General features: G+C 46.6%; 1 protein-coding gene across 1 annotated transcript in view; it reads right to left on the bottom strand.

Annotated features, from left to right (window-relative positions):
- The window catches only part of FOXO1 (forkhead box O1), a 72339-nt gene extending 56799 nt beyond the window's left edge, over positions 1-15540 (bottom strand). Inside the window, exon 1 of the mRNA XM_074859774.1 lies at positions 14813-15540. Within this exon, the coding sequence (XP_074715875.1) occupies positions 14813-15412 (600 nt within the window). The 5' untranslated portion in view covers positions 15413-15540. The remainder of the gene's footprint in view (positions 1-14812) is intronic.
- Positions 15541-15799: the final 259 nt, after the last annotated feature.

The following is a 15799-nucleotide window of genomic DNA, read 5'->3' as shown; positions in this document are numbered from 1 at the left end:
AACGATGCTCTTGCTCTGATCATTTTTGAAAATGAAAATATTTCTTCTCAGCTATATAGTTTTGAAGTTGACAGCTTCTATTTCACACACGAAGAACCTCCTGCACGCCTGAAAGTTTGCCAGCCTTTCCCCCACGGTACCCTTGGCTCTAAGAAAAGGCACTGCCTCTTTTAAGAGCATCGTGACACCACCGACGCCACCGCTATTTCCTATGTGCTCAAATCCAATGCAGAGGGCAGTCACATGCTCCTGTTTATACATCCCATAATACAAGGCCCCTATTTATCAATAAATGCCTTGAGGTGCAGAGCAAAGCCCAAGCTAATAAAAATCTGCTAGGATTATCTGCTGGTGTTTCACATCAAGCAACAGCAGTGGCCAGAGAAAAGTAAAGGGAAATGAGGATGCAGCAAAGAGAGTCCAAAGAGTAGAGAGCAAAAGCAAGGGGCTGCTATAGATATTTGAAGAGTTGGGGAATGAAGAGGGAGGAGAAGGCAGCAGAAGTAGAGGAACAACTTTTTTCTTTTTTTTTTTAAACTCTAATCCAAGGCATTAAAGAATGACTTCAAAAAAAATACACAAACAGCCAAATGCTATGTTTTGCTCAGTAAATAACTAACCATTGGAACCCATGGCTGCAGGATAACTACTGGAAAATAACTTGCAGTGATTAAAAAGGGATTAAATGGGTTTTATAAACAACAGTATCTGTTGTTAAACATGCTAAAATAAAGTTACAAGAGTTAATAACCCATTTGCTTCAGGGCATAAACTAATCCTCATCTAAGGGTAGCAGAGATCTGCCTGCACGTCAGCTCAATATCTGGTGCAACAACTCGTCTCCATAGGCAAGCAATCTTTGCTTTTAATTCCTGGCATTTAAAAATTGTCTTTCTTGACTGGAAAAGAGAGCATGCTATTGTTCAGGCCTTCAACTGACCTCACATAATTAATTCTGGAGTTTACCAGATATATCATTCCCTTGAGGGGCAGGGGTGAAATGCATGAAAAGGGAGAAAAGAGTTTAATTGCTCCGCACTTCAATATTTTGCTCTCAGTTTCTTCAAATACAGTTTGTCTGGGCACTAAAACCAAGCACATGAGATAAAATTCTTGTAAAAAGCTTAAAGACATGAAGAAAGCACAAAATCTATTAGTATTTTTCAGTCCAAGCGTTCACCAGCCAAATCGGTTTATGAGAAAATTAAGATCTTTAGGACAGCAGCAAGGGAAGATTTTTAATATATTAGAACAGAAGAATTTACTCTGCCTGGTAATAATTAAAGCATTATCTAATATCATAGCCTGTTCTCAAAGATGGGATAAGGTTGAAGTACAAACTCCTCAAGATTATGATTCCAGCCCTCTCCAAACCCAAATCCAAAGACATGAACCTTACTAACAGATTGGCTTGTCTCCCAAATAATTGCTTCTGGACAAAACAAGAGATGGGACACGACATGTCCAATGCTCTACTGTGGTTATGAATTTTTGGTTTCAAATGCCAGCTTGCTCTTTCCCACAGGTAAGACAGCTGCATGCTGGGGATGCTCTTCCCCTGGCTCAGGAGAGCTCCTGGAAGAACAAGTTTTGAACATCAGCCCTATAGACTCATTCCACAGGTGACCTTTCTACTGCCAGGCTACCCGCTCCAGTTTCACTTGTCTACAACTCTTTTGTTATTATTTTTTATTCTTAGGGGAGTGCAAATTACAGCTGGCTCAGTTTGGCAATCCCAAGGGTCAACATTTGAACTGTGTTTTCAAAAAATTACTTTGCAATGGTCCACTTCAACTCACTAGCAGGCCAGATCAAGGATCCCCTCCTGTGCCTTGTGAGTCTCTGCAAAGTTTGTCACTGACCACCCCAACAGAGCAGTATCAGCGCTGGAGCCACATGTGAAACTGATAACCAAAGCAAAAAATATAAAATTTCTGCTAGAAAAAAAAAGCTCTGAAACTTAAATTAGTTTTACAGTGAATGCAAACATACTGTTTCAGGCCACTGTATGTATATATTCCCTCTCCTCCCCTACTGCTGAAACAGCAAAGCATGCATGGCAGATGGCATGATTCATCTGAAAATTACTCTAGCAGCACTCTATTAGCCTCTAAGGAGTAAACTAGGATATAAATATTCTGAATGTTAACTTAAACTAGGCAGTTGTCATGAGGAGTCATCAGGTCAGTCTCCTTGCTTAGTTTGCAGAATTTTTCTTTCAATGAGCAGTAAGTGTTACGTATGAAGATACCACCATTTATTTGTTCTACCTACCAGGAATTAATACAGACACAAGAAGAGAAGCAACTGAGAGACAAAAAGGTTTATTTTCACACACATAAGTAAAAATGTACCAGCCAAAGTCAGGCCAAGAGCCACAGCACATCATGTTAACAATGGCATCAGCCATTTCTGGCAAGATGGGATAGATTCTGTTTCTAGAGACTGCACACCCTAGCTGGGAGAACAACTTCCCACAGGCCCTGTAGTTGAATATCACTCTGCTCAGTTGAAGACATGTAAGTGACCTCAGGAAGTCTATCCCCTGCCCCAAGGCATCAGCAATTTTGTCCAAGACATTTGCAAGAAGCTGCTTGGTAATAACATCCACTGAGGGGAGCCAGCCTTAGCCCCAGTCGCAGCCACCCCAGCTCACTCGCAAGTCCACAGGGGACACAGGTAGCCAGCAGACTGAACGCAATGAGGGGCATCACACCTCTGCTCCAGTGCAGTCCTGCTCCCAGCTCCCCGGGCAGCACTGCCCACCAGCCTGCGTGACACGCAGGGTAACTCACCAGGGAAGTGACAAAACACACACATGTGTCACATTCAGTGCTAAGGCAGCCTCACCTATGAGCCTGCCCCGAAAATGCAGTTAGAGCACTGTGGCATCAGTCCCCTTCCTTCATACAAAAGACAGGAGTCAGTGGTGCTGCACATCTTCTTCCAGAGAAATTAAAAACCATAGGAAGTAAGGAATCGAGTTCCCAGCTGCAAGGAACGCTGAGTACTCGCTCGCAGACCTGTTGGACTAGAACATCATGCTTCCAACTGAAACTCCATCACTCATTTGAAAAAAAAAAGAAACTAAACACACACTTAGATGGTTCAGATTATGCTGACAATACAAAAACTCACTACAGTGCAGGACGCTGCCCCAGGACTGACAACTGTAACGTTAATTGCCTGGACTCTGGGCCCCAAGATAAAAAACTCCTTCCCAAATAAACAGTCCACAAGAACCAATTTATTTTTTTGCTCCATCAACAATAATCCTTAGTCAACAGAAGCTGAGTATTTGGTGTGCTTTAATATGCAGGTTAACCAGCCAGGGGGTGAAGCAAGTAACACAGTTGCCCTCATCTTTGGGGAGAAGGTGGTGAAACTGTGCTTAATGTCATCTCTTCAAAAAGGCGTTTTCTACATATGTATACGCTATCACGTCAGCCTCGTTGCATAACCGGGTTGTGCAATCGTTGCAAATTCATTTACATCTTCATTTTTGTTCCAGAGCTCCAGAAGGGGGAAGGAGTGATCACTGTCAAAGGACAGCATGGACTTTGCAGAACTGGTCTCCTCGGCCACAGGAGGATGGTCTGAAGACGGGTCAGAGGCAGTGGGAAGGCACCAAGACTCCCTCACTAATGCCACTACCACTCACGCAGAGCAGACGTTTGGAGCAAAGTCTTAGAAACCTCAAAGCAAAGGATGACTTCATAGCATCAGGGAATGACTAGCATTGGCTTGGACTACAAGCAGAGAAAATTATGGTTTCTCCTTTAAATACTTATTACTATGTCATTGCCACAGAACTGTAAAGAAGAAATAGGCAAGAGTGCAGTATCAGGTTTTCACAGACCGAACAAACTGGATTATTCAAGAGTGACTCAAGTTTCCAAACAAGCATGGAAAAGTCTGCATTAAGATAGCATCTCTATTTTCCCAAAATCAATTGCAATAGGCTGCATTTTAAAATACTGCTTTAAATTCCCATCCTCAACTTTTTTCAAGGTATTTACTGGATTTACTACATTTGTGGATAAGGGCGCAACACACCACCAGCAATAAGGACCAGACCCTAGAACAGCATTAATACTCCACTGGCTAGAATATACACTCACACAATGTTAGGAGAGACATTAGCTCTTGCAGCAAAAGCAGTCCCTCAGCCGTAAAGATCTGACACCACAGTTTTACTCAGAGGCTGTGTATATTCAAAAAGGAAAAAGGGGAAATAAGGCAACAAAAATTAAATCCCCAACTTGAGCCAAAAGCGAAATCTCCTGGTTCAGCCCCGTCCATCCATCTCTGATGTTTCCAAGCATCATGCCACCTGCATTTAAAAACAGAAGTGCCTTCCAGATCTGCCTTAATACCATCCCAAGGACGGCAGGACCAAGATACCCCAACAACTACAGAAAAGTGGTGAAGCTGCTCTGTGCTAAACAAGCAGTCACGCTCTGGGTTTTCACATTAAAAAAAAAATTTGTATTGCTTCCTTCACGATAGATTTCTAGATATTAATCAAGATCTAAATATATCTAGCCAGATAAAAATATGTAGTGCATTTTAATTTATGTTTGAATTATATAACACAACTTGCTGTATCCTCACCCTGAATTTCAAATAGCTTCTGGTTTGAGCTGCAGATCTGTCAGCTGAGCAGAGCTCAGCTCAGAGAGGCAGGACTAAAGTAGGACAAGCGTGGCAGTGGCAATAGGCAAACAGCAACTGCAAATACCCGAGACAGATCTGGCTCTGGCAACTCAACCTTCCTTAACATCAACACAAAGCTCATTAAAAAAAAAATAGTAGTAATACTAATGAATCTAATCAATAAACATTTATCTTGGAACAACACTTCCATCATGAATCTTTCACTTTAGCACAATCATTGCTTTCCTCACCTGAACCTCTGGAGACACTGAAAGACCTTATTGAGGAATTAAGGCAGCAGCACGGTATCCTCCGGGCAGGCCAAGGGACATACCTTAATTGCTTTAAGTAGCGAGGAACCTACGTGTTGAATCACTACAAACTTCTCCCTGTGACTGCTATGAGGAAATGTGATTCCTTTCCCTGACCTCCTCTTCACACCTGAGCAGCAAACAGAGAAGTGCCCTCAAACGGGCCTGACAGACGGCAGCGTTCAGTTCAGCAGGACCCCAGCAGCGGGCTCAGCTCCGGCACGGAGCAGCCGCCAGGTCACAGCTCCAACACCCAGAGAAATCTGCACAGCAGCACCCTGCCAGCACCGGGGCAGGAGCCAGGCTCCAGACTTTCCCGAAAAGCCCTTTGTTCACACCTCCCCACCGCTTCATGCCTTCCAGCTTGCGTCTGAGAGGACCACTGTGAAGAGCAGCGGGAGCAGCCCTTGGCCCCAGTCCGCAGCGCTCTGATGCTGGAGCCTCACAGGGAAGTGCTGTAGGGAAAGGGGACAAAGGGGGAAAGGAAAGAAGAGGGGCACTAACCAGTTACAAATTACATCTGCTAATTACATGTTTCCAGAGGGGAGACAACAGCAGAAATAATCCCTCTTCCCTCAGCGCGCCACCAGGATGCCTTCAGAGCCAGGTTTTCTGGAAGAAGGGGTTGTGGGGGTTGTAAATAATTACAGTTAATTTGAAGGTTCATATTTGAAGAGAGTATTTTTGGAAAGAGAAATCAACATGTTAACAGTGAGCAGGAGCATAGAGCACGTAATCCTTTCACATCCTGACAGGGGAGAACTGCGGAGGCCTGCTATGAAGCATCTCTGAATAACAGCATCTTCATTTTCTGAATATCTAATTAGGAGTTTCTATATATTGCAAAGCATCGCTATAAGATATAATTTAGTTGGCAAACACTAAAGATCTCTCAGTCTGTAAGTATGCTTTTGGCAATCAAAATTTAAATCTGGATATAAATCCGAGATATGTACAGCACAGGTACTTTTTTTTTATTCTAACAATCACATTCAAATTAGCAGATTAGCTCGAATCAGTTTTAAGCAAATGCAAGCTACACGCATATCAGCCTTCACCACCACCACAACAATGTATTTTTGGATTGTTAGTATCCTTACTCCCATTAGAGAACTCAAATACATTTAACATATAATAAAGAGCAGCAGATGAAGTCAAACAAGTTCTGTCTAAATCTAAGAAGGCTACAGATGCCAGAACTTAGCACCGACTCGGACTTGAAACTCACACATGCCAAAAAAACACTTGCAATTGCACTAATTCCTACTGTGGGAACTGAAAGGCAGCTTCATATAACACAACGGGCAACAAATCCATTCCTTTAATTTCAGTCGCCAAATTTTAATTAATTTCCATCCAGGCAAACATTAAGCATTTCTGCTGATCTTGCAGGATGTAAGCTCATTTGCACAATAAATGCGGTCTAACAAGTCACCACATTTATAGCAAGTTGCTTCAGTCTTATCTAACTGCGTAGTTTGAAAAGTCAGTGATGGGTAAGTGAAACTCCACCCACGTCACAGTTTCTGGAGTGAAGCATAAGAAAACTGAAGAAGTTGCTACCTTCTCATTGCAAGTGAGACTGCCAACAGTATTTGGACAATTAGAGTCCATATTCTGAACTACGCATACAGCCTTGTTTAGGAAGGGGAGAAGAAGCATGCAATATTCACTTCAATTTTCTTCTACAAAATGAATGTCTGTATCCCAACGCTGCAGAGCTCCCCTTCCCAAAAAAGTCAAAGTCAAAGACCCTCTGCGGCCCACTCACAGTAACTGCCAAAAAAAAAGCGAAAACAAATCAAACTTGAATTAAATTCTATAAATTTAAATAGGTCAGCATATAAACAAAACATTCACAAATTCTGCCTATGCCAGAAGGCACATATCACTGCAGCATTAAAGCAGAGACCATCAGCAAAAACAGGGACTCTCCAGAAGGTGGATCTGCCAGCAGAAGGGGAAGCAGGGCAGCCAGGGAATCAGTCTGTACACAGCCACTGCTGCCCATCTACACACAGCCAGCTCCAGCCCGGAGGTTTAAGACCAGCTCCAGGTGAAGAGCTGTGGTGTAGGGCCATCCGAGATACAGCACTTTTGCTCACTTGCTGCCCTTCTCCTCTGCAACATCAACAGCAGAGCAAGAAAGCGGTGCCCCTGCTGCTCAGCTACTGAGCTGTAGAGCTGCAGATCAACCTCACCAGCAATCAGCTGCTCTCTGCATCTCCTGTCTTTATGAACCTTCAACTTTCCCCAAAACTACAGCTTCCATGGAGAGCGCAAAGGCTGCTTAAGTGTGTAACTCCTTCACGTATGCACACCGCTCATTTCATTAAAAAAAGTTTTTAGTTTTCTGATTTATGTGCATGATGAAAATTTCATTCTGGTACTAACTGAATTAAAAGGGGGGGTAGGTCTCTAACATTTTAAAGGGAGATGCCAACACCCAAGAAGCAGAGAGCAGCCCACTTCACCCTTCCACATCCTAACAGAGGAGAAGCATGGAGGCCTAGCATGAAGTGGCCTCTGAACAATAGATACTCAAAAAAAAATAAAGATGATAATTAAGTAAGAGCTTTTACATATTACAAAGCATAGCTAGGAGATGTAATTTAGTCAGCAAACACTGTGGGTTAAGGGCACCTCTGCTTGCAAACACTTTTTTGTCAATCAATCCAAATTTAAATCTGAATATGTACTATCTTAGAGACCATGTCCCACACATACAGAGTACATTCTCTCAAGTACACACATGCCAGGCCCCAGAATTTACACACCCCTTAGACCTATACAACAAAAACAGCCTCGACAAAACGAAAAAGGAGCCCCACAGGCTCACACCAACGTGGGCCTGGGCTGCAGTTAACACACCAGCAAAGCATGCAGGGAGACACAGGCTGCTTAGAAATGCAATCACAGCCATCCCTGGCACGCTGGCTTGAAGCAGCAACAGGACTGAATACACTTCCAGCTGCATGGATTCCTAGCATTCCCAAAAATTAGGTTTCTAAGGCTAGAACAAGAGAAGACTTGTACCTTTAAGTTTAATTAACTCTAGAATAAGACATATTTTCAAACAGAACTATAACATCATTGATACTGTGCAGTGATGCAAGATGCCTTTAACAACAGTAAGTTGTCTGAGCAAATCGAGTGCTGCCCTCCACTCCTCCAGCAATTTCTAATCTCTGTTGGATGCGGCAGCTGCCAGAGTCCCAGGAGGTTTTCCATGACTACATTTTTAAACCTAGCCACTTCTGGTCTCATGTACCACAAAACAAAGCATTGCTAAACCTCTACCATTTACTGTAGAAGTGCTTCAAAACTAAATACATTTGCCTCCTTAGGTATTACTTTAAGTGATCTGGTATCCACTATTGAAATCTAGCACAGGCGTGAGGCCTAATGAAGTTCTTAGCAGATAATCATCAATCCAGTAAAAGCAGCTGACTTCATTCTTTTTATTCCTCCACCTTCTCCGTTAGGAATGGAGACCTACCAAGAAACTTCATGATACAGCTGCTGCACTGCTAACTTAAGATGTCAGCATATCACAAACTACAGTACAGGAATGAAGCACCTTTGTTTGATGAACACTTATGAGTAACATTTACTAAGTATATTTAGAAAGAATACTTAAATGTGAATAGCACTTGTCCTCAAGAGATCAATTTAATTCATGCTGAAGCTCTCTAAAGAGCAGCAGAGATGTTGTTCTTCGAAATGTGACTCTTCCCAGTGCACTTCATTTGTGAAGCAGTGTTTCCCCAATATTTAAAACCCATTTTGGCAACCAGACTTACAAACAAAATGCTACAAAATTCATTAAAATATTAGTATGCACTACCATATGCTTAACTATGACTAGCTGCAGCAGCATCGGTGAATTTGAAGTTCCTTTTTCATAGGAGTTAGTTGGCTGTAAAGTAAATATATCCATCTTTCCCATATTTCTGAAAGAGGAAAACAATAAACTATTTACCAGGTATCTTCACTATGTCTTACTTCAGTATTCATTACTCAAGGTTATAAAATCATTTCCATTAGAAATCCTTGTTTCACATACGAACTTTCTCCCAAAACAGAAGGGACTGAAGGTTGAATCTCTGTAGCCACAGCCCTACATATTTCACAAATCTGTGGCTGCAAAATTGTATCAGCATTTTGGTTCCAAAAGCCAAGCATTCATTTTACAAAATATTCACCACTTGTGTAAACAGAGGAGCGTATATTTAGGTAGTATTATGCTTTGGAAACTGAAAAAGTCTGAACAGACATCTCAAGAGTACATCATTTCTGGAGTCTTATAAAAAACCTAAACCACCAAAAATATTGCCTATTTTATTGTTGATCATTGTATTAAAAAAGAGAAAACTCACATACCTTACCTAAACATCTTTATCCCCTTGTACCACACTGCTTCCCCTTTCCATCCCAGGCAGCAAACGCCCCAATTCCCTAAACCACCAACTTCACTGACAACTTGTGAAAGCCTGTAAGTGATACAAAAATAATAATACTAAGGCAACAGCTGACCACGTTGTAAGGAATACAGTGGCAAAGAGCAGTTTTGAAGTTCTTTAAAGTCAGGCACTTCAGGAAAATTTAGTTCATTACATCAGTATACAAAGCCACTCAGGCGTTTTGTTCTGGTGTTTAATCTTACCTATAATCATACAAGTAACTGAACAGACATCACAGCAAATAGAAAAAGGGCCAAAGAAAATTAAGAGTATTTCCAGCACATAATTCAAGGCCCTAATGGGAAGCTCAAAACCACCAATGGATGCTGGGACACACCGCACCGGACAGCACAAACCACTGGCAGTAGGCACATCTTGAGCACCCCAGCTGCCAAGAGGCAGCTTGGTTCCTCCTGGCCGCAACCTGCCCCAGGGAAGCCCACACACCACCCCAAAAACAGGGCAGCAACATACAGGTTTGAGGTCAGAATGGGCCTTTTCCTTCAAGCAAGGGCTGAGGTCAAAAGGGCAAACATAAAAGGAGAAACAAAATTAGGTTTAAAAGGAACAAACAGTTAAGGGCCAGCATTTCGATACAGCTTCGCCATGAGCTATTCAGGGGCAAGCTAGAAGACTACCTTGCACCTGCAAAGATTAAGCTGAACTTTCATACCTGAAACAAAGCTAAACACAAGCTAGTGACTCAGACAGACAGCGAAGGCTGCTACAAAGGACTTTTAGTGGCAGTGAGCAGGTATGCAAGCCACTAAATAGTAAAACTCACAACGTGGCGGGCAGAGGCTGGAACTGGTCTGGCCATTTCTCCGAGTGCGCCTCTGCTGAGATCAGGCGTCACAGCAGAGAAGATGCAACTACAGCTTCCAGCTGTTCAGGCTGTTACTAGTGCCACATATAAGAAGGTATGACTGTAATTGCATTTAACTTGGCAGAATCCCGAAATAGAAAACCAAATATGCATCTGTTTGTGTTGAATGTAAGTATAAATACAATGCATGACGCTAGGGGGTCCACAAATCACCTAGGGAAGCAACTAAGAGGAGAGGTAAACGCCTACAGGTATGTAACCAGCATTGAGGGAATACACAGCAATTCTTCAAGGCAATCTTCAATTGTGGTATTTCCATATAGAAAAAGAAATGCGTGGTAAACACCTCAAAGATGCACACATTTCACTTTAAATAAATTGTATAAATTTCCACAGTTTAAATTGTTCGCTGATCTAGAATCAAAAGTTTTGGACAACTTCTGTGAAGGTTATTCTTCATTTCTCAAAGTCTTTCAAACACTTCATACTACATGTGGCTTCCAAATCAAATACACCACAACCCAGAATTTATTTTGCATGGTGACCAATCACTACAGAATAGAGTCACGACCACAGAGTATTCCTTCAGTAAGGCCACCCAAAGCACCCGTCCCACACCTGTTTTGTCCTCAGGCTTTCAGGCTTACATCCACTCATCCTTCTGCAGCTAGATATCATCTATTCTCATTCCTTCTGCAATGGCAACAAATAAATTTAGGTGATCGAGTTTCCTTGAGACTAGAAGTCAAGGAGGTGTAAATACCCATGCAACCTTAACGCCTGCCACTGTGAAAAATAAACAACCCATCCACCTCCAGATGAGGACCACCAAACCTCTGCGTTTTCTGTTTAAGAAAAATTATAGGTTTTGATTTGAACCCATTTTCAAAAGCCAGCTAAAAGGATGAGACCATTCAAGGAAGCTTAACTGTGATAGCTCCTTTACAATAAATCTCAACAATCTTGCCATAAAGCAAAGACATCATGAAATATGCACATCACAGAGATGTGTTATGTTTTATATATGATGATTAGCCAAAAAGCTATCAGATTTGAGTAGAGTTACCTACAGCTGCAGTGTTGTTCTTGGATGATTATAGGCTGTCTTAAGTCCTATGTCTCCCACTAGCACAGGTAAGGGAAAACACTGCTTTCACTTGACTACTACTAGGAGAAAAGTTTCATTCTTCCATGCAACTTCCACAACAATTTCTTTGTTATCTCTGAAACGGATCTTGCTCTTGCTTCAGCTTTCTCTGAGCAATGCTGGTCACTACTGGCACTCGTTCACAATCAACGATACAGCAGGTCTGGCAGAGCACATCTCAAGTGCTTCACTCAAGGTAGCCATTGCACGGGGGATCATGCGGACTTTGCTGCCCTGGAGTTCAATGGGAGGTTTGTTCGTAAAGCGGAGTTTGAGCTAAGAAAAGTCTGGAATAAACTACTTTGTATGTATAACTGAAAACAACTTTACTTTAATAAGCTACTACAGATAGTTTTATGTTACTACCTTCAGCTTCTACCCTTACTTTAAAAGCCATTTTTATCTGAATGTTTTTATTCAGAAGAACTTGGATGCTATTTTGAGCTCCTAACAGATAGTGTTGACACTACTGAACTTCTTTATTCAGTGAAAAATGAAAAAGCAGCTCAATATCAGATATTAAATCAGGGCAGTACATATTCACAAGCATTAAAGGAGGTAGCCCTCATCTTCTGGGTGAGAAACACAGCCTTGCCACTATGCAGAAAGTGCACATTCTTTTCAATTTCTTGTGTATTTCATAGATTTTGTGTATAATATGAAAGGTGCCTTGTTGCACTTACAAATATGCAAACTCCCACAAGATGAAGCTTTATTTAAGGGGGGAAAAAAAAGAAATCAACCACCCTCTCTTTCTCAGGCTGCGAAACACCCGCACACAATGTACTCCCGTCCCTAAGTCAGTGCCAGGCTCTAAGGCGAACCCGCGCTCCCTCTGTCAGCAGAAAAGTCCGCTGCTAATCTGTGCTCATCGCTGGAGCAATGCTCCTCCTCTGTCAGGGCCCTTGGCTGACTTGGGCTTCGCTCCCAGCCTTGCACCCGCACCTACAGCGGGTCCCCAGCCCCCAGAGCACAAGCAAACCAACAGCTCCCAATCTGAAAAATAAAAATAATCCTTACTCTGGCTGAGCCGTGGATAAATGGTGGTAAACAAGGCAAACGGGCTGGATGCCTCAAGCAGATCAGTTATAGCATTGACACCCAGTGGCTGCCAGTAACTAAACCTGAAAAGGTGGTTAAGAAACATTGCATTTATCTGGCTAAAGTGGTAAAACCTGCAAGCGTGTAACTTTCTGAGCAGCCTGGCAGTGAGTGACACAGCCAAAGGAAGGGATTAGGGCAACGTGTACAATGCAGAACACAGTAACTACTTAATTGTGGTAGGAGCATACATGTGTATTTACCCGCTAGCAGCGGCAGGGTACCTACTGCATTCTACCAGAGAGTACCACAACCAAAAAACAATACCCGTAACGGCTCTCCCCATCACAGTGGGAGCATGTGGGCATAGAAAGAGCTCGCTCCGTCAGAAAGAGGAGTGCAGGACTTGTTACTTGCTGAAGCACCACAGGAAGAGCAATAAAATAGTTACATAGCCAACAGAGTTTCTTATTTGCTCGCTTGAATTCAGGAGCTCTTTGCTTTGATTTTGTTTTGGTTTGTTTGGTTTTCATTTCTCTTCTACTCATTCTGAAATTGATGTATCTTGCTTTTTTCAAGGAGACCGAAATACCACTGGAAAAAACCCCAGCATTTTCGAGTAACAAGTTACCATATTTAAAAGTTGTCAGCTATCAATCATGTCACTCCTATTAAGGGTTTTCATGAAAGATGTCTTCAGAGAATTATCCTTTAAATTTTTTAGTCAAACACATCGATAGAAACTAACAAATTACTTTTAAAAGCCTTAAAAGCCTTCAGCTAAAGATGAGTTTAAGATTCATGGGCATTTCCTTAGCAGGATGTCGCTTACCTCTAAAAAAAAGAAATTTACAAAAACCTGATATAACAAACATTCCTAGCTACACAACTGAAAAAGTATAAATACACAATTTGAGTTGACACTTTCTTTTTTAAAAAAGGCAAATATTACAGATACCAGAAAGTGAAGCAAAGAGTTTGGCTGGCCCCAACTGGGCCGAAGCCACAAACACACCAGGACACGCTGATACCGTGGCTAGGTGTGTGCACCTCACACATTTATTGCCATTACTTAATCTCTCGCAGGGCAGAGGAGGCTCTGCCTTTACACAGACGGCTAAAGGTTATTCTGACAATGTTCTCGTGCAACCGTGTCACAGTATTACACGCTCTGCCTCTGCCGCGACCAGGGGCACAGGTGGGTGACACTTTCTCACCAGAGGCCTCGGAGGAAGAGGATTTGTTCGCAGCAGTGCTAAGCACTGGCCACCCAGAGGGATGAGGAGCTGGAGGGTACCACAGGCCTCCTGCAGCCACCACCATGGTGGGCGAGGGCCAGCGTGGCCACACAGCCCCACGCGAAGCGATGCCAGGCTCGGGGCCACCTGCCTTGGAGGGTGGCCGGTGCCCACGGGGCCCTCCGGGACCTGGCGAGACGGTGCCCCCGGGCCGAGGCAGCGCTCGGGCAGCTGGCCTTACGGCCTGGCTCTGGGCAGCACCGGCCGCTCGGCTCCAGCCTGCGCAGCGCCGAGCACAAATCCCCCCCCCCGGTTACCGCCGCCAGCTTGCAGCGGCTACAGGAGGAAACTGCGTCCCACTATTTCACAGGAGAAAGACGCTCCCGCAACCCAAGTTTAACAAAGCCATCAAGACAAATACAGCGGCTTACTCATTAAACACACGGTATTTCTACAACCCTTGTCCTGCCTCCGCTCTTTCCTCATCCCTGTTTGCTTCTGATCCCTCTCCGCCGCCCGACGGCAAACCCCGCCGCGCCGGGGCGGCTGCAGGCACTCCCCCCCCATCCCCCGGGGCCGGGCAGCCCCCAAGGGGACGCGGCGGTGCCTCCGCAGCGCCCGACGTCCACCCCCACGACACGGGTGTTGAACCCCGGCCCCCCGCCCCGGTGGAGCGGGAGGCGGCGGCGCTCCCGCCGCGATTGCCCGGGGACGGCGCCGTGACACGGCGTGAACTTTTGCTTTCGGCGGGGCAGGGCGGGGGGAGGAGGCGGAGAGCGGCGAGTTGGGGGGGCGGCCCCGGCGCCTCCTGCGCCCCACCGAGGGGGGGGGGCGGGGGCAAAATCGCTTTTTTTCCAGTCAGATTTTTCCCTTAGGAAGGGTGAAATAAGCAAAAATTGTAAGGGGAGTAAAAAAATAAATAAAAGCACGGAGCCGGAGCGCTGCAAACTGCGCGGCGGGCAGCGAGCAGCCCGGGGGGAGGCAGCGAGCCCCCCGCGGGAGGGCAGCGAGCCCAGCCGTTCGCAGCGCCGCGGCTCCCTGCCCCGGCTGCACCGTGTGCAGCGCCCGGCACGACGGAGCCCCCCCGGGCCCCCCTCCGACGGGGGCGTCCCCCACCGCCCGCCCCTCACCTTCCAGCCGGCCGAGCTGTTGCTGTCGCCCTTATCCTTGAAGTAGGGGACGCTCTTGACCATCCACTCGTAGATCTGGGAGAGGGTGAGCCGCTTCTCTGGGGAGCTCTCGATGGCCTTGGTGATGAGGTCCGCGTAGGACAGGTTGCCCCAGGCGTTGCGGCGCGACGAGCTGCTCTTGCGGGGCTGCCCGGCCACGGGGCCCGGCGACAGACCGGCCACGGGCGGCGGCACCGGCGGCACCGGCGGCGGCCCCGGCGGGTGGAGGCGGCAGCCGGCCTCGGGCGCCGGGAAGTCCCCGCAGCGGCAGGAGGCTGCCTCCGGGGGAGCGGCGGCGGGGGGCAGCGGCGCGAAGTCCTCGCTCTCCTCTAGCAGGCTGAGGTTGCTGATGAAGTCGGCACCGAGCCCTCCCGAGGCGGCAGCACCGGCCGCGGCCCCGGCCGCCCCCTCGGGCTGCCCGCCGCACGACGGCGCCGGGCTGGAGGTGGCCGAGCTGGGGGGGTTGAACTCCGGCCGCGGCAGGGGCCAGGTGCAGGAGCGGGGCCGCGGCAGCGGCTCGAAGTCGGGGTCGATGTCCACCAGCTGCGGTGCCTCGGCCATGGCGGGGCCGGGGCGGGAGCGCGGCGGCGGCGGAGGCAGCGGGGCGGCCGGGCTCAGCGCCGCCGCCCCATGCAGGCTCCGGGCACGGCCCGGCGCGGCCCCGACGGCGCGGCCGCCAACTCCCCTCGCGGCTCCGGCCCCGCCGCCCTGCCCCTGCCCGGCTCCCGGCTCCCTGCCCTCCGCGGCGGCAGCAACAGCAGCGACCCGGCCGCCCGGCGCGCACCGACTGGAGCGACCGCCCCGCGCGGGCCCGCCTCCAGCCTCCCTCCTCCTCCTCCTCCTCCTCCCAGCGGGGAGGGCCGGCCCGCGCCGCGCCAATGGCAGCGCCGCGCCGCCCGCCCGCCTCCCGCCGCGGGGCCGGTTTGGCAGGAGGGTGCCGGTGCCCCC

The sequence above is a fragment of the Strix uralensis genome, chromosome 2, assembly GCF_047716275.1.
Source record: "Strix uralensis isolate ZFMK-TIS-50842 chromosome 2, bStrUra1, whole genome shotgun sequence".
Taxonomy (NCBI): domain Eukaryota; kingdom Metazoa; phylum Chordata; class Aves; order Strigiformes; family Strigidae; genus Strix; species Strix uralensis.
The sequence above is the reverse complement of the archived record's forward strand: the minus strand, read 5'-3'. Positions and strand labels throughout refer to the sequence as shown.